This window comes from Perca fluviatilis, chromosome 15 (genome assembly GCF_010015445.1).
Source record: "Perca fluviatilis chromosome 15, GENO_Pfluv_1.0, whole genome shotgun sequence".
In the NCBI taxonomy this organism is placed as follows: domain Eukaryota; kingdom Metazoa; phylum Chordata; class Actinopteri; order Perciformes; family Percidae; genus Perca; species Perca fluviatilis.
Genome location: NC_053126.1, coordinates 14,453,301 through 14,479,418, shown reverse-complemented (window position 1 = coordinate 14,479,418; position 26,118 = coordinate 14,453,301). Strand labels below are relative to the sequence as shown.

The 26,118-nt window shown below is 40.9% G+C and overlaps 3 protein-coding genes across 4 annotated transcripts; all 3 read left to right on the top strand.

The window, feature by feature from the left end:
* Positions 1-44: 44 nt before the first annotated feature.
* Positions 45-2,585, top strand: LOC120575481 (myeloid-associated differentiation marker-like protein 2). Its single transcript, XM_039826293.1, has one exon. The coding sequence runs from the start codon at positions 927-929 to the stop codon at positions 1,836-1,838; it is 912 nt and encodes a 303-aa protein (XP_039682227.1). The 5' UTR covers positions 45-926; the 3' UTR covers positions 1,839-2,585.
* A 1,043-nt stretch (positions 2,586-3,628) lies between these two features.
* On the top strand, positions 3,629-7,324 carry pycr1a (pyrroline-5-carboxylate reductase 1a). The gene is made up of 8 exons (XM_039826079.1): positions 3,629-3,820; positions 4,062-4,133; positions 4,261-4,331; positions 4,459-4,638; positions 5,780-6,001; positions 6,131-6,223; positions 6,608-6,771; positions 7,077-7,324. Exons 2-8 carry the CDS (start codon positions 4,067-4,069, stop codon positions 7,243-7,245), a joined length of 966 nt encoding a protein of 321 aa, XP_039682013.1. The 5' UTR covers positions 3,629-3,820; positions 4,062-4,066; the 3' UTR covers positions 7,246-7,324.
* Positions 7,325-7,988: 664 nt separating this feature from the next.
* On the top strand, positions 7,989-24,582 carry LOC120574967 (transcription factor MafG). 2 transcript variants are annotated; one of them, XM_039825500.1, is made up of 3 exons: positions 7,989-8,159; positions 19,445-19,517; positions 20,248-24,582. In XM_039825500.1, the coding sequence occupies exons 2-3, from the start codon at positions 19,482-19,484 to the stop codon at positions 20,698-20,700; spliced, it is 489 nt and encodes a 162-aa protein (XP_039681434.1). In that variant the 5' UTR covers positions 7,989-8,159; positions 19,445-19,481; the 3' UTR covers positions 20,701-24,582. The 2 variants fall into 2 exon arrangements, with proteins under 2 accessions (XP_039681434.1, XP_039681433.1); XM_039825499.1 differs by lacking the exon at positions 7,989-8,159 and adding an exon at positions 8,194-8,907.
* The last annotated feature ends 1,536 nt before the right edge of the window (positions 24,583-26,118 follow it).

Below are 26,118 nucleotides of genomic sequence, written 5' to 3'. Positions count from 1 at the left end.
CCCTTGGCTCGGCACAAACTTTCATTTAAACAACCACTCCTCGCAATCCACTGAGTGCACACTAACACACAGAGGAGGAAGGGTGTGTGTCTTGTGTGAGTAAGAAAGAGTGGGAGACCAAATCCAAAAGGCAAAAGGAGACAGAAACAGCAAGACAAAGAGCAAGAGACAGAGCCAATATTTTTGAGTGATTTTGACGGGCAGTAAAGGGCCTACAGTGAAGAAATTACAAGGATCAAGTCACTGTGTAATGGAACTTGACTGAGAGGACAACAAACTAGTCCACCTGTTCTGCACACAGGGCTATTGTTGGAAGATTGATCTCTGGATTTGACTTTTAGAGGACCTAACTCCACTTTGAACTTTTTGATAAACTGGACAACTCGGTAATTGAAGACAGTAAGCAAGCGAAAACCAAGATTTCTGAGGACATACTGTACACTACAGTTTTAAGTAAGAACAGTATACAATTTTAATCTCTAAACCTAAATCCTCTAAACTAAATTTTTTTAAACACTATAAAAGGACTGATACTGTATGATTTACAGAAATGTTACTCTGTATGCATAGTTTATAGACTTGTGCAGACAAGTAGAGACAATACTTCAGACACAAAAGAAAAATTCAAAATATGTCTTATTTAAAGGTCTAATTAAATGTAATTTACTATTACAAGCTACTGTACAAACTTCTACATAACAGTGTATGAATGTAACTTGATCTTAAGCACACTGCTATAATTACAAAGCAAGCTCAGGGAAGAATTACAGACATTTATAATTAAGGCCAATCTATAAAAGGCAACCAAGGAGAGGGTGAGGTCTGTGACGGGGAAAAAAAGTTGGCCACAAGGACACAAAGACACAAAGAACAGGACGTCAATAATCTCACAAAAAAACAGCTGCTGTAGGGAGACAACACGCACCATGGATTCTCACGGAGGACACTACCTCAACAAAGAAGCTGTGCTGTCACCTTTAGGTGCAGCCCGAATGTGCCAACTGCTACTCGGTTGCACCATAATGGCCCTTGTGTCCCACAGCGCAGGCTACAGCGCCTCCTACGGACATTTCTGCATGTTCGTGTGGTGCTTCTGCTTTGCTGTCACACTGATTGTGTTCACCTTGGACATCACGCGGCTCCACACATGCATGCCCATTTCCTGGGATAACTTCACTGTGGCCTTTGCCATGCTGGCAACACTCATGTACATCACTGCCTCTGTGGTCTACCCTGTTTACTTCCTCCAAACAGAGTGCCCTGATGAGGGCTGTGAAGTCCAAATGTACCGCATTGCTGTCACTGTCTGCTCCAGCGTCTGCTGCTTTCCCTACGGTGCTGAGGTGTTCCTAACTCGAGCCAAGCCGGGAGCTGTGGTGGGTTACATGGCCACTGTGTCCGGTCTACTCAAGGTGGTCCAGGCTTTTGTGGCCTGCATTATTTTTGGGGCCCTGGCCAATGACAGTGAGTACACCCTCTACATTGCCACCCAGTACTGCGTGGTGGTGTACAGCCTGTGCTTCTCTATCACCGTGATAGTGGTCATACTGACAGTTTCTGGTAGGACCTCTGCCCTGCGGTTCCCCTTCGACCGGTTTGTGGTTGTCTACACCTTCTTCGCTGTGATTCTTTACCTCAGTACTGCACTGATCTGGCCCATCTTCAGCTTTGACAAAAAGTATGGCAACACTACTCGTCCTGAGGACTGCCCACGTGGAGAATGTCCATGGGACAGTAAGCTAGTGGTGGCCGTGTTCACCAACGTCAACATGATCCTATATTTTGTAGACCTTGTTTACTCCCAGAGGATTCGCTTTGTCTCCAGCTCTGCTGTGTAAAAAAATGTACCCCTCTAAAGACTGTTGAGATTTAAAGACAAATAGAGAATCGTTGAGGCCACATCCACAATGCTCTACACAGTCAGGTCTCTGTGAAGGACTCATTCCCTTGGATCCATAGATTCATGGTGTCTTATCTGTATTGGATTTTTTAATATCAGTATTTATCACCTGTAAGCAGCAAAACTGACAGTATTACCCTATTCTACAAACTTAAAAGGCCTTTCCCCAGTTCTACAGTGACCTACCAGGAAGAGACTGCCAGGTGACATCCCTCTGCTCCAGATTCCTTTGGTGGTTGCCTACAGAACAGACCTATGGGAGTATGGGATAATGTTTAGAATATCAAAACAGTGTTATGTCAGTCAGAGTACAAATGCAATTTATTTATGTATTAGTATGTATTAAAATGGATGTAAACACTAAAATGGATGAAGATATATCACAGAGATGAATAGCATATGTTAAGTCTACAAGGTATGCACTGAACATAGCTTTTGGTTTCGGCTTTCCTGCCATTTTGCTGTTTTTTTTCCCCACATCTTGTTCTTATATAGGCTATGTAATAATAATATGAAAAATAATAATATTGAAGTTCATTAGGAGTTTCCTGCCATCCATTGAATGTTAAATGTGTTGGATACATGGATTTCTTTAAAGGCAAAACTTTGACAGTATCACAGTATTTTATTTGGGAGAAGCACAATCATGTAGTAGAATATCATTGCTTTTGCTATATTTCTGATATGTGCCATGTTTAATAAAAGATTTAACAGTATCTTTTGTTGGTCTTTTTGATTTCTGTACCCTTTGCTTTGTATGAAGTAACGCTAGGTTTTAATTGATATGTGAACCTTCACTCTCAACTTTCAGAAGAAAGATTTACACAGTGACATCATAAATCTCATTTGTATATTGGCAAATGTTCAAATCAAAATTGGTCAAGTTGATTGCTGAAGTATATTTGATTCATAGCCTGATTAAATCAAATTACCTTGATATTTCAGTATTTGATAGTGCACTAGACATTTATAAATCATGCTGTTGTCTGTAGGCCACAGTGTTAGAAAAGTTTCCTTAAAGGCATTTTGTCAGATTCCTAGGATTACACACAAAGTTAGTAGTAGTACAAAGTTAGTTTTTTTTTTTTATCACTGTCAAGTGTATTCCGTATGCTTCATAACTTATTTAAATGTTCTTTGTTGTAATGTGTTGACCTTGGTGAAGGCCAAAAGCCGAAATGCGTTGGTCTACAATAAAATTGTTCTGTACAAGTGTTTCAGGAGTTTTACCATGGGCCATGTATAATACGAGAGTTTTACCTCTTCAGACTTCCCCCCTTCTCCATGCACCTTGGAAGTAGGTGAAGTTGTGCCGATGTTGTTATCCCTACTCCGCTTCTACAGGGGTATTTGGTTAACATAAATAAACATGATACTGATACATATTAAACGAGTTGCCTAATGGAAGCACTGAATATACAAACCCAAAATGTAGGCCTATTTTTACTCTAGGCTGCTAACTAGGCTACAGGTTGGTTTCTGGGTCAGGCTGAATTTTCTGTCTCCCTGGAAATAGTCTCTGCCTTTCATGCTTTCTGACTGTAGCACCAGTTCTGGCATCCTCCTCCTCCTCATCATCATCATCATCATCATCATCATCATCATCATCATCATCATCATCATCATCATCATCATCATCAACGTTTCTCCCCCACAACACAACCTGATGCAACTAGCTTTTCGGCTTTAAAGAACCCGCCCCAAAGTTATTACCAACACCGCTGCGATTGGTCAAACGTAGGCTACGTGTTGCCCCAAACATGCAAGCATTCTCGCTTGTCAGTTAAATGTATCTCCACAGGTACAGTATGGCTACAGCGCGAGATATCCGGGCCACGTCAAAAGTGCTGTAATTCCAGGTGTCTAAACGGTTGCTGGTTCGGTCAGTCGGTCAGCTTATAAGGGCTCTTCAGTTTATTCGTAAGTTTTTGCTCTGCGAATGCATTTAGGCTACTGTACGGCTGCTGCCACAGTGTGTTCGGAAATGTCGTTCGCTTCGTTTAATAAGGAAGTAGTAGTTTGTTTACCACTACAGCACAACATCCAAGAGCTGTAAAGAGGATACACGCCGCATACCAGTAGTTAGACGTCGTCGAAATCATGTGTTGAGCTAAAATGGATTAATCCCTGCTAAAGTGTTTAACTCTGTGTACACTCACAGGTAGAATGAGTGTGGGTTTCATAGGAGCAGGCCAGGTGGCCCACGCTCTGGCAAGAGGCTTCATAGCTGCAGGTGAGTAGCCTAGCTATTGAGTCACACTGTAGAATGTTTGTATTATTTAGATTTGACTCGCGTTGTTGATGTATGTTGATTGCAATCAGACACTGAAATGATTTCTGGACATTTTGTCCCCTCTAAGGTGTGATTGCCACCCACAGAATCACAGCCAGTTCCCCAGGCACAGATCGACCCACAGTACAGGGACTGCGGGTAGGTAAACAATTAGGGAGAATATATTTGTGGGGTTTCAAGGTATAAAACATTCATTTGTTTGCATGTTATGAATTCCTATACTCCAGCGAATAACTAATGTGTATATGTCGTATATGTTGTACAGAAATTGGGTGTCAATTTCACCACCAGCAACAAAGAAACAGTGAGCAAAAGTGATGTTCTCTTCCTGACTGTGAAGCCCCACATCATCCCTTTTGTACTGGATGAGATTGGACCAGACATCGAAGATCGTCACCTCATTGTGTCCTGTGCTGCAGGAGTCACCATCAGCTCTATAGAGAAGGCAAGTCATAGCCATCTGTCTTCACGTGTTACTAACTGAACTGAACACAGATTGTAAATAGCAGTACTGGACAATATATTGTCCAGTACTGCTATATATTGACAAAATCAAATATATTTTCTCACTCAAATACTCATTACACACTATCTTAGACAATTAGCGTGCATGTACATTATTTAACTTAGATGTATGTATAGGTGATATGGTGTTTACTCAAATGCAGAAGTCAAATAACTCCAGAAAACCGTTCACTTAATGCAACATTGCATAAGTTGTTTACCTTAAAATTCATGTTGATGCTACTCTGACTTGTAATAGGGAGAATGTTGCCTCGGTCATTCTCACTGCGTGCCCCAAATGCCTGTTTTTGGTGAGTGGGTACGAACTCCTGGAAGTGCGCAACCCTGTACGGCACTACCACTGATTTTGAACGAAGAACAGAGAAAAGGAAAGAGTGACCAAGTTGCTGTTGGACAACTCAGACTGGCTTTTAGTTGTTTGGCGAGAGCTTTGCGAAATAAAAGGCTGCAAGGCAGACCCCGAGCTGGCCTTCTTGCTGACTCACTTGTTTTTGATCTATCTTTATTTACGACAGCAGTGTATAGGTGAATTACACTCTGAATCTGTATGGGTGTGAAATTACAAAAAATATGAATATTACACAATGTTGCTTTAACTTTTATAATGATCAAAATCCCATATGATTTGTAAGTTTTATATGACATGATATTAATCATCAATCGTGTTTTTATGTACATCTCAGCTCGAGATGATGGCTAATGCTTGTGAAGTTCTGGCTTTGTTTATTTTAACATAAGGCTCTCACTGTGTTCTGCGCTCACACACTGCAGCCCCTTAGGCAGAACAGTCATATGTTGTAACATGACATTGGTTGACAGCTTGAACTTGAAACACTCATGCATTTTCATTGAATAAAGTCCAAGATATGTTGTCTTAAAACTAATGATATTATGTGGCAGACTAAACCAAATGAAATTTTAATATATTCTATCGACTAGAGTACAAACTTTGATCCATGTGAGTTTTATATAATAGTAAAAACTATAAGTGATCCTCTCCACCCTTTTTTCCCTATAATTTCAGGACAATTCATTCAGTACATTGCTCTATTCCCTTACAGAAGCTGCAGCAGTATCGTGCTGATCCAAAGGTAATGCGGTGCATGACAAACACTCCAGTTGTGGTGCGCGAGGGGGCTACTGTGTACGCCACAGGCACCTATGCAGAAGTGGAGGATGGAAAGCTTCTGGAGCAGCTGATGGCCAGTGTAGGATACTGCACTGAGGTGGAAGAGGACCTGATTGATGCCGTCACCGGCCTCAGCGGCAGTGGTCCTGCTTACGTGAGTCATTTATATAATGTGAAGTGTGTTTTACAATTTTGTCTTACCTGTAGCAACTGTAAAAAGTTAGTCTTGTGGATTGTTTTCCTACATTCAATCATCATAACAATTATAATTGTGGCCTTGCAGGCGTTTACAGCTGTAGACGCTCTTGCGGATGGTGGAGTGAAAATGGGCCTTCCCAGGAGATTGGCTATACGCCTCGGAGCCCAAGCCCTGCTGGTATTACCTTTTATTTTATTATTTTGAATTTATGTGTTACATGTATGTGCTTTCTATGATGCTTTTTGGTTCCTTTTTTATTATGTTACAATTGGTTTTGGGTGGTATTAGTGATGCTTTTCAAGCTATGTATGCTAATATTAGTGGTCTCGACTCACATTCGAATTCCGATGTAAACAGTTTCATGTGCACTGTCCCTGAAAAATCTGTAAAGCCAATCCAGATAGAATTCTGCAATTTTGCCAGTTGTCAGCTGCAGTCTGTCTTGGTTGGTTCTAGACACAGTCTGAAATATACAGTATATTGATAAAAGATACAAGTTTGTTATGACGTAATTAATACTGTGTTAGTCTAATGTGGATCTCACTTTGTGTTTCTTTAAAGGGGGCTGCTAAAATGCTGTTAGACTCAGACCAACACCCTGGGCAGCTCAAGGACAATGTGTGTTCACCAGGGGGCGCCACCATCCACGCCCTGCATGTCATGGAGAGTGGTGGCTTCCGCAGTCTCCTCATCAATGCTGTAGAGGCCTCCTGTGTTAGGACTAGGTAAGTTGATAAGAAATGTGTGAGACAAACAAACTAACAAATCATATTTCCTGTCATAGGGATACACAAGAAATGCTTTTAAGTTAATTGTCATATTCAAATGGACAAAGGATGATATATTTCTTTTGAAGTTTATAACTCAGACAGTAGATGGAGCTATATGCAAATAATGTTACAATGAGACTTTTGTCCTTCTCAGGTTACTAGTTAACAAGTGATAAGATTATTACCACACTACTATACTACGTTGTGCTAAATATGTATGTTTCACACTATGTTGTAAATTTCTGCCCTTCTCTGAAAAGGGAACTTCAGTTTTTGGCCGACCAAGAGAAAATCTCCCCAGCTGCCATAAAGAAGACAACTCTGAACAAAGTGTTGCAGCAGCCAGGAGTGACTGCAGAGGGTGTTGGAGTCAGATCTCATGGGATCAGTATGTTCAACAGCAGTGACCCCAGGACCAAGAAGAAGTAATCATTTTAATGTGTGTAACAATAAATATTCCATATATGCTGTGAATAAACCACTACTGGCAGATGAATGTTGGAACATACACGAATTTAGTGGATTGCTTTCTAGATTAAAAATTAGATTAAAACAATTTTGGGATTATGCTGTAAAAAACAGTTTGAGCCATATTTCTTTTTGTAATGAAGTGCCTTTTCTTTTGTCAGGCTAGACTAAAATAATTGAATATTTGTGGTATGGCTTATCTTATTTCAGTAAGTCCTTTCTGATGGTAGTTGGCAAAGTTAGATGTACTAAATAGCAATGCACTTGAGTGGACTGGACACTCAATTGCCACTTACGTGCAACCTGTATTTAATGCAAATTAATGTTAAAATGTCTTAAACATAATGTGCTAAATGCTATATGATGCTATGAAACTGAGGATGTTTTCAGAAAAAAACATTTTTTACATGTTTAAAAAAAATGTTTGTGGATATGATATTGGCAAGTGAGAAAAAAAATGTTTGCCTGCTGTTTTTAAATCACTGTAGAGCACTTGCATTTTGTTATATTTTAAAGGTGCTATATAAATAAAGCTTGATTGATTGAGTAAATGCCAGCAGTGCTGTCTAACAGTCGCCTAACAGTTATTAGCAGCTACAATGTAACAAAAGGTGATATTTTTGGGTTAAAATGTTTTTTTCTTGTGAGGAAAAAGGTCCTTAATGAATGAAGGCACGTGACCAAACACGATGACGTCTGTCTTCAATACAAGAGAAAGGAATCAACAAGGAGAGCACGAGCTGGCATTTGGAAGCGCTGTCGCTTCTGTAAGTGGAACCGAAATTAAACTGCCTCTAATGTTAGGCCACCGTCGTGACGGTGTGAGAAGAGGACCTTGAAGGCAACAACTTCAGAGAGCGTCATTTTTCAGTCAGGTGGGTCTGTAAACCAAACAGAGTCGGTGTTGTTATGCTGAGTGTGCATGCCTTCGCCTCGCCACTGACAAGCTGGCCGCGGCTAGCTTAATGGGTTAGCATACCTCGCTTCTTACATCTATCCCCGTCAAGGTAGCCTGACTTATATCAGACTTGGTCTTCAAACTAAGAGTGTCCGCATCACTTAAGCGGCCAACACACATGTTTTCATAAGTATTGGGTTTATTTTGAAAGTTTCTACCGGAAATGCTTGTATAGCCGTTGGGGACTGACGACGGTCGGGCTCCTACTATGCTGAGATGGCAGCTAAGCATTTGTACACTCATGAGCTGCGAGTAAAACATGCCATTCAGATTTTGGGTTTGATGTAACGCAACGGCAGGTGGTTTCGCGCGTAAACGGCGATTTCCCCGGTGAGGAATTCGCTCGTGGTGCTGAACTGCTACAGTTCTAGTAGGAAGGCTGAGCACGGGGATTTCCTCGCCTGCTTGTTTTGTAAGCGGGGAGTTGTTTGCCACTTTCACAAGCAGGCGTTGAGAGGTCGGAGACAGAGCCGTGGAATGACAAAACTGTGTAACTGGTTGCTTTTGTGATACATAGTTTGCCAAGACGTCGCGTGTCCACTGTATGACAGCGCTTCTTGGTGGCTTGTCAACTCATGCGCTTCTTGCTGTTCAAACCTGCTGCTTCATCACCTCGTTGTGAAAAGGAGCAAGCGCAAGCCGAGGCAGCGGTTTAGCGAGACCAGGTTGGTTTTCAATATTTTTTTTTATCATGACATTTTCTGTCAAACATGAATGTGATGTTAAATCTGAGCAATGTGTTGTGCTTTCGTGCAGCTTTTAAATGCATGCGTGGATTTTATCTCGGGAATGCTTCCAAACCATCGTTTCGGATTGAAATATGTTCACCTGAAGTGACAATTCATTTAACCAGTGGATAAATTGTAACAATGGCAGTACCAAACCCGCCGTCCTTGGCTTTAATAGCATAGCCAGGCTGTTAACCACAGTATTGTTTTAGTATTAGAGCCAACAAATAAGCAGCGGTATTTTTATCGTGCTGAATCATCACAATGATGTATAAGACGTTCTTAGAATCCACCCCGAAATATGGCACCACCGGACAAAGGTCTGCACGGTGGATAAGGGTCGATGTTTATCACCAAGACGCCGTCATTAAGGAGATGGATCGAAATGGTGCTGATCTGTCGTGCAAGTCAGTCATCAAGTGATGACCATCATGCATTTATCAGAAGCCTCATCTACATTCACCTGAGAATGTGCATTTCATTGCAGTGCTGTCATTATGTACATCAACAAACCAGGGTGTGAGTACATTTAGACTAAGTGCTTAGATGTCAACTGCAATGTCAAATCCATTTAAAAAAAAATGCATGATAAGCAATATATTATGCCTGTGTTGTTATAATGGAGTCCTGCAATGAGTGGCTGTTTAAATTGGGTCAAGTGTAATTATGGGATGTATGGGAAGTTGAAAACAAACACCTAATGTAGGTAGTATTTGAAACAAAATGCTGGCGTAGGAAATGCGTATTTTGGTGTGTTAGGCGTGCTGTAAATGCCTTTTTTATTTTTTGTAATTAAATATGCTAAATACTATAAAGTTCCATCTTGCTTGTGGTAGTGTTTGATGCACTATAACCATATTTTTATTATTTTATTTTAGTTTGGCAGATGTGTGTGTGTGTGTGTGTGTGTGTGTGTGTGTGTGTGTGTGTGTGTGTGTGTGTGTGTGTGTGTGTGTGTGTGTGTGTGTGTGTGTGTGACATGATGAAATTTGCTGCCTATTAGAGTGCACGCTTATGGAGGGCAGGTAATGAATTATCCATGGAGAATCTCTGTGCAATTTGAAAAGTCACCTTGGAAACTGTTGAGCATATATAGGCAGGGCTAAACAGATAGAAGTTGCCCATTCTTTCTCAGATATCCAACTTGTTTCATCATCTCTGTTCATGCGAGCGGGGCATTGAAGTGTGTTTAGCAGACAGGCCAGCCCTACATCAGAAGCTCGGCTTTGCAATAAAGCGTAATGCCCATCTCTGCCTTTTTCTGCAGGTAACAAGAACAGATGAGGGCCCATATAAGAGCCCGATGTGGCTGGCAATGGTGTGTGGATGGAGGCAGGGAGTGGTGGAGATCAGCTCTGAGATTTATCGCCTCTTGCATTGAGGTAGCGAAGATAAAATAAGGCTGGATCCCATAGAGGTGAACCGAGTGCACAACTCATACCCAGTTGCTCAGACTGGGCAGGCGGTGGAGGGTGGAAGGGATATTTGAGGTTGATGAAACACGAGGCAAGACTTTACACAGAATAGAGTACAGTCTGGCCACCAACACCTCTGCATGGCTAACACAGCTGTGCCTTGGGAGTAGTTACGCCTATTCAGGACAATTAATAGCCTCCAGGAAGGAACACAAATGTGAGATTTGTACACAAAAATGCCGCTTAAGCTGCACAGGGAAATGTGAATGCCTGGAAGGAAGGGAGAAAAAGATCAATATAGTTTTTTTTCGCCCCTTTTTTTGCAATAGGCAGGGAATGTTGGTGATGAAACCTCTTGCAAGTGTAGTGCGGATTATGATTGCTTAGCATTGCGATATGCCCGCTCCACTTCTCAAAGTAATACTTTCATCCAGACAGAGTAGCAAGTGTATTTGATGAATTTCTGTTTGGAACTTGAGTTAGACTTGGCATGTTCATTGCTGCTCCCTGTGTGTTCGTAATTAAGATTAGCTAATATTGGACAGAACATAGAGAGCATAAGCATAGAGCCGTGCACTGGCTGCTGGTTTTAATGCAACCTACTTTTATCTTGGCAAATTAATGTTTGAGACATATTTGTGGTGAACTGACATTAAAACAAGTGATTTAATCATATCCATATTTGCACAAGAGGATAAGTCAAACTAAAACAGGGAGGCAGGGAAGAATCACTTTTTAGAGTTTTGGGAGACTACATGTTCTGGTATTTTCTTGGCTGGATATGTATAAAATGTTCTAAGGAGGTTAAAGATAGCCAGACCTTGTTCTAAGATAAGCAGTGTATAACCCACATTGTAAAGGAGCTCAGGCAGATCATTAGACTGCTATTAGTACTGTCTAGATTGTATCTTGATTTAAAAAAATAAAATAAAAATAAAACATTCTTTGTAAATGACTGTGAATTTCCTGAATAAATGCTATATTTGTACTCTCTACCTCATTAAATTATGCTACATGCAACAGGAGCCAGCATTCATGTTTTTTATTACTTGCTCTGTCCAGCCAATATCTTTTTACTGGCACCAGTAGACAAATTGACAGCATTATACATTTATAAATGTAAGGCATTTATTCAAACAAAATAAAAAGCAAAGTGACAAAAATAAAATCTTTCGCTAATCTCTATTGCTAAATACAACTTGAGTTATTTATTTGATATTTATTCAGTTATTTATATTTAGCTAAAGCTCCTGTGGTGCACAGAGTGAGCAGGTTGGAGTTCAGTTTCTTGTTTTAAGTAGTAATATTTCAGCTCATCTGTGGATGGACACAGTCGGTGCTTTGGGGATCAAACTTGTGACCGTACTCATACAAAATAGTGTTTTCATCCTTTAGACCATTAAACCATCTTTTTTTTCCACTTCTACCTTCTTTGATATGTGATTTGAATTAGTTATTTCTAAGCTTTAGTTCAGGCTAAAATATGTGAGCAACTGAGAAGTAGGTTACATTGAGAACCTGAGTTAATATTTTTGGTACTGAACGCATGATTATTAATTCAGACTGCTTTCTAAAGTGACATGTTTTTTTGGACAACCCCATTGAGTGTACGGCTCCATCAAATATCCTGTAGGCAGACATCATCAATCACTTGCCATAATTTGAACTGAGTGGTGGCAATGCTATTAATAGAAATTAGCATCTTTGTTACTTCCAGCCCAGGTAATAACTCTGGCTAACTGACTGCATTTGAATTAAAGCACTCCACAGGAAAAATAAGATGATACATTTGTTGTCTTTGTTTTTCGTTTGTTTTTATTCAGTGCTGTAAAGCTCTGTTGGTTTGATGGCATGATCACAGACTTGTGTTTTAATTGAAGATAATCCACTTCAAATCATAGCTGTGCAGTGGTTCCAGTCAAAGATGTGAATTGTTTCAGTATAATCTTACTTTAAATATCATTAAAAATGTGTTGATCTGATCTAGTTTTGCCTTCTGTGCTGCAAGGGCTGCGTTGTTGCTGTTAGGTCAATGCAATATGCATTTAATATGTATGCAACCAGTGTAGTAAAGCTCCTGGATATTTTGCCAGCGTGTGGGTTGCCTGCAACCCTTACTTCCTCTGCCAGTGCAAGGCCGAGGTATCAAGAGCTATTCTCTTCCTGTTTAATCAAGTCCTCCAGGCAGATACTGTGGAAGGCCAATGAAGTCTCTTCTCCTGTCATACTTGTACTAACAGAGCTGCTTCAAGAGTAACAGCAGCTACCGAGCTTGGAAATAGATTCTGTATTGAAACACTGACATAATCCAAACCAGTCTAACCCAAGTCCCTTTTTAAATAAGCTTCACGTTATCAGTGACTTAAAACAATACAAAATCCTTTGAGGGAGGTGTGATTCAGGTTTTCACTTTAAACCACATGAACTATATGCAAATTCCAGATGAATCGACCACATGCATTGTATACCATACAAGCTTCCATATTGAACTTTTTCAGAGCCTCTGTTTATCGTAGTTTCACCTAGTGACAATTAATCAAGTATAATAAGTGTTCAGTCATGTATGTAAACCTTTTTATAGAAAATAATAAAAAGATTGAATGTATTTAAAAACAAAAGTGGAATATTGTGCACCAGGAAACAACATAAAGTTACAGAATTTCTACCGATATTTAACTTTCTCTGCTTTTGTCTACAATTTGTTTCCTTATTACAATAACATCAAATATAAAGTTAAAATAAAGTATTTCTGACTTTCTGATTGAAACCGAGCAATATACAAATACCTTTTGAGATTTACCAAAATTCAGACCGGCATAAACAACAGAATCACCACATTTGTTTTAAATAATTATTAGCCTAAAGCCATTTGCTTTAATCCTGAAAGGCTGGTCTAATCTTTGGACTACATTTTTTTTTTTTTTGATTAAATCCTTTGCCAAAATGCCAGTGCTTTAAATGTAAATATGATTATTATGATCTCTTTACAATGACCTCTCTAAATGAATGCATCAAAATAATTGTATTACAAAGCAATTTTATTATTATTATTATTATTATTATTATTATTATTATTATTATATGTATTGATTATATTATCATTTTTCAAAGACTCAACATTTACCCTGCTCTAAAAATACAATGTTTTGTAAAATTGGAAACATTTAGGCTACCAAAGCTACTGGCCCAAGTTTAGGTGCTTATAATAAGTATAAGCATGCACATTTTTCTCATTTTATTATGCAGCAAGTAGAAATTCAGTCTGTCTTTTTCAAATCTTTATTTACAGCATGTGAGAAAAGAGCTCGTTTCAGAAAGCACTTTTTTTTTCTTCGCTCATCTGTTGATTATAGCGTGTTTGATTAAATATCGTATTCCGCATCTGTCTATTCATCTAGCAGGACTTCATTTGCAGGTCCGAACAATATCATTACAATGTACAGACTGTTGCTAACAATCGTTTAACCCTTCAATTCTAGTCGTACCCTAGTCATAGTCAGGCAGGCATATGATTTTGGTTGAGCACTATTTTAGTGTTTCCCCGAACCTCCACTGGTCAAAAGTATTGGCTTAGTATTTCCCCTCTACTACAAGCGTATCACATTTCCCTCTGAAAGCTGCTGAATGATTTCCCCTCTCCCTCTTTTTGTCACTCTTATTTCACGCTCTGAATACTTAGTAGTTAATAGCTTCCCTCCCCTCTTCCCATCGTATCTTTCTCTCGCACAGACACACTCACACACTGTGTTTGCTCCACACACACAAGTTTACACCGGTCTTCCAGTAACTCTTCCAGAGCTATCCAAAGAGTCAGATTTTTAATTTGCGGTTAAATGGCGCCCGACACATGTAGCTTGCTTGATAATTGACTTCACTCAGCTGAAGGGAGGAATGATCAGATCTAACTATCTAGACGATCTTTTTGACTCTGAATTAGAAGGGAGGGAGTAAAAGTAGTGGCTCTGATCAGGCATGAAGTGTTGAGAATGGCTATTTATGGCATACACGGTGAAAATGTTGGCTGTCTCCATAAAGCACCTCACTCTTGAAAGAGCAAGTGGACACAGAGAACAAATAGGCCCAAGGTTTAAATGAATGAGCCAAAGCATAATGAGAGAGGCAATTCTTTTATTTATTTTTTCACTCCCTTATGTCGTCATTTTCAGTATCTCTGTGGTTATCATCATTCTGTTTCCTGTGGAAAGTCCATGATAATGGAGCGAGAGGCTACAAGTCTCATACATTATTGATCAGGGAAACTGAATAGGTGATCATACTGATTTCACATCCAGCTCTTTCTTTAGTGTTGTGTTAATCGGCTAAGATGTGCAGGTTTAGCAAAGGCAGTGAATTTAAAACGACGCTAAATCTATAATCTAAGACCTAATTTACATTTGGGTAATGGCTCCTGTGTCTCTTTCTGTGGCCGTACAAATCTTTACAAGTCTGGACTAGTCATAGCAGAGGAAAGTCATTTAAACTAAGCATATGAGCCAAATTGTGCATCTGCTCTTTTGGGGTGAAATGCATTGTTTGGTGTGAGATATTCAGTTGTTAGTTTCACAGAACTGAGTTGCCATTGTTAAATGCTCCCTGTGCTTTCCTGAAAACAGTCTTTCATCAGCATGCACCTCCACTGTCTAGTTTTGTTCACTTCATTAGCAAGCTGCCGGTGCCAAGTGCTCGGACGCTTCTTTTCAAGAATTGATCATGACAAGTTAAATGCATATGCGCTTGTGTGGTTTTTGTAACCTCTCCGTGTGTGGATACATGTGCATGTGATTAGTTAAGTGATATGCAATCCGCTGTCATGTCTCAGTAAAGCATGCGCCCCGTTAGTCCTCCCTAGTCGTGTTTAGTATTCAGAGAGCGGGCGCTGTCGGAATCTGGATTCTGAGGCAGGTTGCTGGGGGTTTTGTTTGCTCTTATGGCCCTGATAATCTTGTTACACTGCTGTCAAGTGGAGCTGGCTCTCCCTGCAGCCCTGAACCACCATGCATGCCACCTCCAGTACCAGAAATCTACCCCCTCCCCCCTCGCCGCCCCCACAAGCCTACCGCCATTTTGAGACAGCCGTTGATGGAAGGGCCTTGGATGTATCCTTGAAGAATCACCTCCTGAGCATCTTTATTCAGCCACCCACCCCCACCTTTGGCGGTGAACGACAGTGATAAATATTCATCGGGGGACGCAGTGTGTGGATGCCTCGGTTCCCCCTCAACAAAGGGTCCCTAGCTAATGGTGTCCACCCTTGGCAGCCCCCCTGGAGAGATTCTGTGGCGGGGATGAGATCATTAAAGCATGACACGGGCTGAAGGCCCGACCTATCATGTCACATCAGCATTTATGCGAGTCTCAACCTAAGCCGACCCCACCTTCGCGAGCTGCTCTCTATAGATTTAGATGAACACAGACAGCTTTTGAAGGTTGGCTGGGTTGCTCTCGTCGTGTTAGTTCAACTTCACAACTTCCTAATTGGCACATTGGTTTTGGTCCTTGCTGAGATCAGTATTTTTTATTATTTTTTTTCTCTCAACCTGTTCTTCTCAAGCTCCTCTAAATGTGTTGAGCTTGCATGTTTCACAAGGCTGTTTTCTCTCTCTCTCTCCCTCCCTCTCTCTTCTCACCCTCTTTTTGCCTGTCTCCCTTTCTCTGTCTGTCTCTCTCACCATCGCCTCCTTCTCTTTCTCTGGGTGACCACACTCAGCGATTTCTATTTCCTGTGGGTGTTATGTCTCTCCTCCACAAGCAATCAGCTCTGATTTGTCAGCGTTCTTCCAGGCGATTCATAAGAATTCAGCTAGCAGCACCTACAAAAGACGTCTGTGTCCCTGGCTGCGTTGCTCCCCACCTCTACTGGCCCTATGCTCCAAGCTGCAGCATAAGTCTCCCGCTCCTTTTGCTAGACACACAAAAGACTTGAAATCATCAACAGGAGGTAATACATGCGTGCGAGGAAGACACTGGTGTCTAGTGTCCTCGGTTGCGACTGTTAAGAAGGTGAACAAATGAAAGGGCATTCTGTTGCAATCAAATCAGCGCAAATTTCCCCATCACATTGTTTTTGGGGGAAGATTATAGGTGTGTTTTTCCTTTCTTTTCATTCCTGTGTGTCTATGTGAGCATGCCTCTTTGTCTCTGTGAGGTATGACATGCCTGGTAGTGGAAGGGAGCAGCTGTGCATTGGACCTTGTCTGTGTTGTGCTGCCATGCCCTGTCATTGGTAGCCGTCTGTTGGCAGCAGCCTGTGCTGGAGGGTTGCAGCCTGGGCTCAATCATTCCACAGTGTCATATGGTGAGCTTTCAGCCATGCCAGGCCATGCCTACCATGTCACCCTACACAGCTGTGTGACAGAATACGTCTCTTCAACCTGGACAATGTGTCATCTCTCTGCAATTTCAAGATTCAAACTGGTTTTTGAACAATGTTGGGTCTAGGCGGCTAAGGGGAAAATGATAGGCTTATATGAAATTTGGAAGAAGCAGCCGTTTTTGCATACTCTCATCTCAGTAGCTATTAGTGGAGTACTTTCCTGTCTATTTGTCCATTATCTGTGCATCATCAGGCAGACCATTATCCCATTATGTTTTGCATCTGTGGTCCAAATGCTTACTGGAAATGAGTCACCACAAAGGCCGGTGAAAGGTAGGTGTTACTATCAGTCAGCTATTCATAGCCAACCCAACAGAGATGAAAGTATCACATTTAAAAAGTCCTCCGAAGAACGTGAAAGGCTTTTTTTATATGGGCATCTGCAGCACTGGGAAACATTGCCGTTTTATGAGAAGCCAGAGGAGTTTTTGAAGTGAAAGCATCAAGAATGCGAGTCACAATCTGACCTCATGTTATGTCCCCTGCCTGTGTGATAGTGTCGTATTCAGGTCATTTTTAACAAGCGTCTGTCTCTGCCTGTTTGGCTCAGGTGACCGGTCCACCTGTATCACCCTTTTGTTGCCATGGAAATATCCTGGCCATTTTAGTGCACTTCAGAGCTACGACTCATTCTTTTTTGGATTCCTTTGTTTCCTGCTAAAAAGTTGTAAGAGCCCACATGCATTTGTTTATGTGCTCAGTGCAAACACACACTGCTGTAAATCAGCTTACAGAGGCAACGTGCTGGCTAGGCTGACTGTGGTGGGTGCCTGTGTCGCTGACGCAGCATGTACTGTGTGTAGTGTAAAGCACTCGGGGCCACAAGTGTGTGTGTGTGTGTGTGTGTGTGTGTGTGTGTGTGTGTGTGTGTGTGTGTGTTGTGTGTGTGTGTGTGTGTGTGTGTGTGTGTGTGTGTGTGTGTGTGTGTGTGTGTGTGTGTGTGTGTGTGTGTGTGTGTGTGTGTGTGTGTGTGTGTGTGTGTGTGTGTGCTTATCCTGTGGCAGAGCTCACACGGTGGAAGGCACCCAGCCTTCTGTCTGTCTTAACACCAGTAGGTTAGATGTCTCATCTGCAAAGCTTCTCTTGGTGTTCCCTCACTGCTGACATGACAGAATAAACTGCAGTGCAGCCCTGTTGTTCTGGATGGTAGCTGAGGCTCTGCAGTAGTTACAGCATATCCATTTTTTTTTATTGATCTATGGGATTATACAATCGTCGCACACCAGCCAGTCTAGACAGGTATGACTGGATAGCTCGTACAGTAGACGAAAGCCTGCCCTGTGGCCCTCTGCGATATGTTTAGCTGAGGTTGTATACAGCCGAAAGGCTGAAGGCTTTGCTTTAGTCCATCCGCATCCTCTGTTGTTTCTAGTGATGCACCGAAATGAAAATTCTTGGCCGAAACCGAAAACCGAAAAAAGAGGAAACCAAGACCGAAAACCGAAACCGAAACACCGAAAGAAATTAAGCCAATTATTAGTACCATTGCATTTATGGCTATGACTGTGTACTAACTTTACTAAAATCAAGGCATTGCAATTGTATAAATTAATATTAAAGTTTAATTAAAAAAATATCTAGCAGAAATATGGCTACAATCTGATAGTCACAGTATACAGTAGCCTAAGAACAGAATAGCTTACCTATTGTTATTATTATTATTATTATTATTATTATTATTATTATTATTTTTTTTTTTTTTTTTTTTTTTCTTTTTTTTTTCTTGTAACTATCCGCGTCCCCCCCCTTTTTTCCCCCCCCCCCCCCCCCCCCCCTTATCTTTTATTTCTGCGATCTGATCTCCTGCGCTGGGCACTGCTCCGTCTCCGTCTCCCGCGCGGGTTCTCCGCATCCATCCACGGGCCTGGATCATTTCTCGTGCGCCCTGCTTTATTTCCGCATCCAAGTAATGGTCTTTATTACGCTAGCGGATCAAGTACAGTCGCGATGAAGTGCAGAGGATCGAACAGATCTCACTGAAACGTGTGCTGACAGACTCTAAGAGCGTACTTTTCATTGTTTTCACTCCGTGGTCCCGTCTCAACCTCTTTGCTTAGGAGACGCTTTGCAGGTGGAACGGATCGGATACTGACACACGTGCAGGTCGCGTTTTCTGTTTACGTCATCACAACATTTCGGCCGTATTGTTTCGGTGATAAAAGTATTTCGGCCGAAAACCGAAAATGCCCTTTTGGGCCATTTTCGGCCGAAAATTTTCGGTGGCCGAATATTCGGTGCATCCCTAGTTGTTTCTGCTCTGAGCGGTTGCACTTAACAAATACTTTTGTTTTCCAAGAAATCTCTGGGAATTGCTGCCAGTTAACTAAATGTCATCCTCCTTGTGACTCGCCACATTGCTGTTTGAATGCAGTGCAGAATTCAAGTGAGAGACCAATGGTGGAGGGGGAAATGCATACCACCAAGGTATTTGTTCATAGTGACAGGTGCAGCAATAGTCCAGTACAGTACCACTTGCTGAACGGACTTTGCATCACTTTTAAGGAAGTCATAAGTCCTTGACCCACTTTCTGCCTTGTGTATTTGAAGGACTTTGTCATGCTGTAGCATCTTTGCCAGAAAATACATTCTTATTTCACAGAAATGTTCCTCCTTTCTTCATTCCTCCAAGCTTTTTTTTTCTGCTGGCATTGTTCTATATACTGATGGTGACTTTTCTTACCTCCAGACCAACCAGCAGTACAGGTGGACGCGGCTCTCGTGGCATGACTACCATAAACAAGGGAAACAAGGCCTTGAAGGTAATTAGCATGTATGACACAGATTTTGATTATCATATTGTGAGGAAGCCAATGTTAAATGCTGTGTATGTGTGTGTATGTGTGTGTGTGTGTGTGTGTATATACATATACATATATATATACATACATACATACACACACACACACACACACACACACACACACACACACACACACACACACACACACACACACACACACACACAGTAAAGGCCAAAAGTTTGGACACACTTTCTCATTCAATGTGTTTCTTTATTTTCATGACTATTTACATTGTAGATTCTCACTGAAGGCATCAAAACTATGAATGAACACATATGGAATTATCTACTTAACAAAAAAGTGCAAAATAACTGAAAACATGTCTTATATTTTAGATTCTTCAAAGTAGCCACCCTTTGCTTTTTTTGATAGCGCTGCAAACCCTTGGTGTTCTCTCAATGAGCTTCATGAGGTAGTCACCTGACATGGTTTTCACATCACAGGTGTGCTTTGTCAGGGTTAATTAGTGGAATTTTTTTCCCTTATTAATAAAAAAGCAAAGGGTGGCTACTTTTGAAGAATCTAAAATATAAGACATGTTTTCAGTTATTTCACAATTTTTTGTTAAGTACATAATTCCATATGTGTTCATTCACAGTGAGAATCTACAATGTAAATAGTCATGGAAAAAAAAAATATATATATATATATAATCTATAGACCAACACTAAGTAATCCCCATCCCCAGGTGAAGCGGGAGCCAGGGGAAAATGGCACCAGCCTGACCGACGACGAGCTGGTGACCATGTCAGTACGGGAGCTGAACCAGCATCTACGGGGCCTGACCAAGGAGGAAATCCTTCAGCTGAAGCAGCGGCGGCGTACCCTGAAGAACCGGGGCTATGCTGCCAGCTGCCGGGTGAAGCGTGTCACCCAGAAAGAGGAGCTGGAGAAGCAAAAGGCTCTGCTGCAGCAGGAAGTGGACAAGCTGGCCACAGAGAATGCCAGCATGAAGGTGGAGCTGGACGCTCTGCGTTCAAAGTATGAGGCCCTCCAGAGCTTTGCTAGGACTGTGGCCCGCAACCCTGTCACCTCAGCCAGGGGACCTATGGCCTCTGTCATAGGACCCCTCATCCCTGGTAAAGTAGGTGCCACCAGCGTCATCACCATCGTCAAATCCAAAACGGAGGCTAGGTCGTAGTAGCAGAAAGGGCGGGAGGAAGTTTTTCAAGACTAAACTAGTCAGTGCATTGTAACATTCCACAGGTCTACCTGTGTAAGTTCTCGGTTTTAACCCTTGACACTAACACTAACAATATGCTTCCCAAATTCACTTTTAAAGCATGACTCAGCAGTCTGTACCTGTCAACAGACATATTGTGCTTTAAAGTGACAGTCAAATTGTACGATTTAGGACATCACAGTTGGTTGTTGAAGAATAGCGACATATTGGCAATACTGAAACATTTCATTTAAAAAGCAGATAGTGGTTACAAATACTCAAGATGGCAATATTGGGTAGAAAAAGTACAAAGTGGAATTAAATTTAGACTGTTAAATAGATGGTTGAGTTTTGATAAGGTACTGTGTGTGATGTGTCTGTTTCCTTAAGATTGAGCTCTTAAGACTTTTCCGTCCTAAGAATTGGCATTTGTAAAGTCTCTCAACCAGTGAAATAATATGTTTCAGACATTAGTCCTCACCCCTGAACCACTTTGGTTGTTATTATGCACTGACTTAAATTTGGATAAATGATAACGGTCACAAACTCTTGGCGTGGATGCTCCAAATGTCTTCATAACAGCCTGACTAACCCAAAACTAGTACATTTTTGTTGGTCGCCTGTCAAGAATCTAAGTCTGAAATAATGCTCCCAAATCTAGCATTCATTTCTGTTTATCTGTGACAGGCTTTATTGAACTTGTCATTATCAATATGACTGGTAGATGCAATAATATACGTATGCACTGAAAATACAAAGAAGTCTTGCATATTTATGGTTAAGTGGAAATATTAAAAATGATCAGCAGTTCTTAATGATATTGTTCCAGAGCCTAGTGCCATTCCAATATGACAAGATTCTTTTACAATAGCTGAATACCTGAATGTTATAACGGTAATATCCTCATGTTTTGTGGGGACAGTGAAATCCACAAACATTTTGAAACATCATTTTTGCTCATAGAGAAAAAATGTTTCAAGTTGTTTTGTTTAAAATATATACATATTGCATTTTTTGTAATTACTTGTTGACAGGGGCCGTCAGATATTTCCAAAAGAAAATCTTTACACAAGCTTTACTGTTTGAATTGTTAAGGTGTAGAAAACTTTGTCTATTGTTGAGTTCTTGGTTTTTAATACTAGCTAGATTACCTTCCATTGTTTATAGAAATACAGATAAAGAAAACATAAAAAAAAAAATATCCTGTGACATCTTTTTTGCAATTGTACCGAAAGTGGCTTACTATTGAAGTCTGATAGCTTTTTTCTAGTGACTAGGCGCGTACTGTGGGGTAGCGCGTGACGTGATGTGTAAGTGACAAGTTGGCAGTGTCGTTCACTGTATAGATGTCAATGCTGTGCTATTTAAAACAAATCTGTAGAGCTAAACTAGGTGGTGTAAACAAGGTCAATTGTCTTTGTGCGTATTGGCATCTGTGATATCCTCCGCTTCCTTGGTGTTAGTTACAAATCATGTTGTGTCATTAAGAGTTTACCCCATTGAGCCATGTAAGACAGAATTGGGTGAAATGAAATTAGTGACTTTTACTGAAGCTTAAAGTGATACTGTCATTGCGGAATCTGAATAAGGGTTGCACCTGGTGCAGGATGCCCTCTAAACACATCCTCCGTAACCTGCAGGTAAATGACTTCATTGTTGGGAAGATTTCATTATAGTATCCATTTCAGCCACTTAATTGGTTGGAATTAGATCATAGGAATATCAGTTAATAACCCTTCAAATTTAGCTTTTGACAGAATAAAATGTGAAGTTAAGTGTTTTTCCCCTCCAGTTGTTGTTGTTGAGAAACTTTCTCAAGACTATGGCGATAAAATTGCATCAAGAAACGGTAACCGCCAAATGGTGCAGCCTCACTTGTGTAAATTGTATTTGGTCTTCAGACTGTCAGATTTAAAGCGGGAGGGTTTGGCTGAGGGTTTGTATGCACTAAGCTCCTGCTTGTTTTGCTCAGGACAAAACAGGTCACTCTAAAAATGAACAAACCATTCTAGATGAGAAGCAGGGAGGCAGGGATGGCAGCTCTGCTCATATTATTTTTATTTTCTTTTATATATGATAAGCATGTCATAAAGGGCTTCAATCCGCACTCAGACACAGCAAGACCACGTAGAATTACAATCATAAACTGCTGCCAGCAACACTCCTTCTGTGCCAAGTGTCTCATCACTCTCTTGGCCCTCTAAAAGGGAATGTAACAGTGGAGCAGTTTTACACCTCAAGCTGAAAGTAGTTGTGTAATGGTATTAACAGAATGCACTTAATCTGGATCTCACTTTCCTGCTGGTCAGAATGTCTTATAGTGTCGGCCAGGTGTTAATCTACAGTCAGTCTCAAAACTATGCCTCAGCAAAACTCCATGCTAGAGACCTGGGTGCTGGTTATACTGGTTATACTGTTTGTGTGCAAAGGTTCCTATCCTCAACATGCTTAGCTATGTACATTGACTGGTTAACTGTGGGAAAATATATATCTGACTCTTGACATAGCCCAGTATTGATGTTGGCGTCCTTATTGCTGTGGCAGTCTTGTGGAGTGAATCTTTTTTGTGTCAAGTGTCTTTTAAGGTGTTTGAGCGGCACCGTTGACCAATCTCTCAATCTCCGCTAGAGATGAGGACTCTCTCTTTCTCACACATACAGGTGTATAGTATGTAGCTACAGTAGGTATTAATGACCATTGTGAAAAAGTGACCCTTAATATGCAACTCAGTGGAAAGGTGTGAAAGAGTAGATGTAAGAGTAATCAATATTGTCAAAGTGACTATGGTCTGTTATTTAATCATTCTTGCTGTTTTGTAGGTTCTTTGCAAAATGTTTTTATTTTATTTTTATTTTGCCCTCAAATTTTGAATCCCTGAATGGAAGAGCAGTTGGCCCTTGTTTATAGTAGCTAACATGTTAAAACTGTAATAGTGTACAGTGTTTTAATGGAATCATTGCACTCAAGCCTTACTCACCAATTATTCTGGTCTTAAATTAGCTGAATTACCGGATCTGTGAATTGGACTTGGATATCTGACTGAAAGATATTGCTAATATATATATACAGTAAATGTTTGCGCACTGAGGGAAATGGATGCTACAATAGACTCTGTCACAAGGGCCACTTGCAATTTTGTGTGTGTGTGTGTGTGTGTGTGTGTGTGTGTGTGTGTGTGTGTGTGTGTGTGTGTGCGTGTGTGTGTGTGTGTGTGTGTTCTGCTGCCACACCAGTCATTAATGCTCGTTGTTTGCTGTAGCATCACCCACAGCGTTTCTGTTCTCATTGTGTTGAGTGTGTATTTGAAATTGATCTTAACACTGTAATTTGTTCTGCAGATTTAATGTTTAATTGGTTATAGCTTTTTTTTTTCTTTGTTTTATTTTTTACAAGCATTATGTTAGAGAGAGGATAAATAACAGCACTTGTGTGGAAGTTGAATTTAATAGCTCTCAAGACATTGGCTTTTTTCATTAAATTATGCTTTGAAAACAGTTGACTGTGCAGGTTTCTTGCTCTCACTCCGTGGAGTGGGTCTGTGTTTCAAAGGTATAAAAATCTGACTAAAGTGAGTAATACAAAGTTAATTATCTGTTTTTCTTATTTTTCTGTATGGGTTGTAATACAATATTGCAGTAATTTGTATAAAAACAGACAATAGTTAATGGTAACTATTTATAAATTAAATTATTGTACTTTTTGCAATCTGTAGATAAGTACTATGTATTAATATATACAGTAACAACTGTGGATTTAAACGTGATTCTCTGAGGTGTCTAAGTTATTGATGTATATATTGTATGTTTGTTGATACAGCTTACTTTATTTTCTATAAGACCAATAAAATGTTTTGAAAAAGGATTTTAAGCACTTCTACTCTGTCTTTGGAGGCTTTTAAAAACTGTTGAAATTGGGTTTTGTCATATTCTGTGGCGTCATTGACCCAGTTTGATTCTTGTAAAAATAAACTGGCGGGGAAGGCTCTTTGCCGTCCAGGGTGGGTTTTAGACGACAGCGATCATTTAGATGGCACGATTTCTTTTTCTGTGATCCAAAAAAAGCCGTTGGGCGACCCACTTTGGCTAACCTCAGTGGACATATTTTTGGCCCGACACAAGTAAAACATTAGAGTCATGAAGGATGTCTAGGTGTGCTTGTCCTAGATTAGGAGGAGTAGTGAGTTAGTCATCTGTGCTCCCTATGGGCCTCCTAAAACCCCCTCTGTCTCGGCGCACCTCATCAAACATCACCCTCCTCAGCAGCGTTTCAACCCCACCACATTCAAAACACATCTCATGAGAGAACATGCGGAGACAAAGAGACAGATGGCTGAAGACGAGCTACATTTCCCTCTCCATCCTGCAGGGCAAGTCTAAACCCCAGAGCCTCTGCATTATTGCAGCGTGGTATTGTTCTTTCCTTCTCTTAAATTGAAGACGCTCCTACAGGTCTGTTTGACCTGTGCCTTAAAACCGACTCGTCTCCCTCCTCTGGATGCCTGCCCCAGACAACCGGATGGCCTCTGAAGAGTTGATTAATTCGGCGGGTTGGGTTAAGGTGAGCTGGTGGGCAATCTAGGACAGCATTCTTCATCTTCACCCACTTCTGCAGCAGGTGCCTGCCCCAGTTCTCAGACCCCAGCCCTGCTGCACAATTAATGTTGCCATCCCCATCCGAGAGGCCGTTCATTTAGCACGTCTACCCTGCCAAAGCTTGGCATGGGGCTCCGCTCTGCAAATGTCACCATGGCAGAGGACATGCCTGTTTATTAGAGATGCTACACTGGGCGAGGGGTGGATTTCCTCGTTCACATCAGCAATTATTTGAATCACACGAAGCTGTTGTGATGGTGCATATGAGGGATTCATATTAAACACCATTATTTTTCAGATAGTCCGTGCCATCCCAGCAATAAAACAACCTGATAAAAGACTCCAGACAACTGGAGAGACAAGACAACCGGCACCAGCATGGTAAATATTACTGCTTGTGAGGAGTTAACCTTGCTCCAGCTTATATGCAATATGTGGGTCTGGGTTTCCCTCTGCTGGCACTTCAGTGTAAAGACTTGTTAGACTGTGTGATTTAACCATTTACAGTCTATGGATTTAAAGGGTTTTTTCCATAAGATGACGCCACACGCTCTTAACAGAAGGATTTCCCCTTCAGTGCATCTTTACTTTATCAAACAGAGAAGTAATAATTTCATCCCATCTGTTGAGATTCTGAAACTATGAAATATCCCCCCAAAGTGACACTTACTGCACACACTATATTGTTATTATAGTCCAGGGCGGGTCAATTGTAAGTTTCTATGCACCTTATACGTGCTGTAACATTAGAAACACCTGTGCAACCATATGCAAACTACTAACAGTTGAGATTTCGTTGACACTT

Excerpts from the sequence above, each read along its gene's own strand:
- LOC120574967 (XM_039825500.1), top strand. The coding sequence starts at position 19,482 with ATGACTACCATAAACAAGGGAAACAAGGCCTTGAAG. Across the intron at positions 19,518-20,247 it reads AGGGAAACAAGGCCTTGAAG|GTGAAGCGGGAGCCAGGGGA; the intron begins GTAATTAGCATG and ends CCCCATCCCCAG.
- pycr1a (XM_039826079.1), top strand. The coding sequence starts at position 4,067 with ATGAGTGTGGGTTTCATAGGAGCAGGCCAGGTGGCCCACGCTCTGGCA. Across the intron at positions 4,639-5,779 it reads CCATCAGCTCTATAGAGAAG|AAGCTGCAGCAGTATCGTGC; the intron begins GCAAGTCATAGC and ends ATTCCCTTACAG. Across the intron at positions 6,002-6,130 it reads GCGGCAGTGGTCCTGCTTAC|GCGTTTACAGCTGTAGACGC; the intron begins GTGAGTCATTTA and ends GTGGCCTTGCAG.
- LOC120575481 (XM_039826293.1), top strand. The coding sequence starts at position 927 with ATGGATTCTCACGGAGGACACTACCTCAACAAAGAAGCTGTGCTGTCA.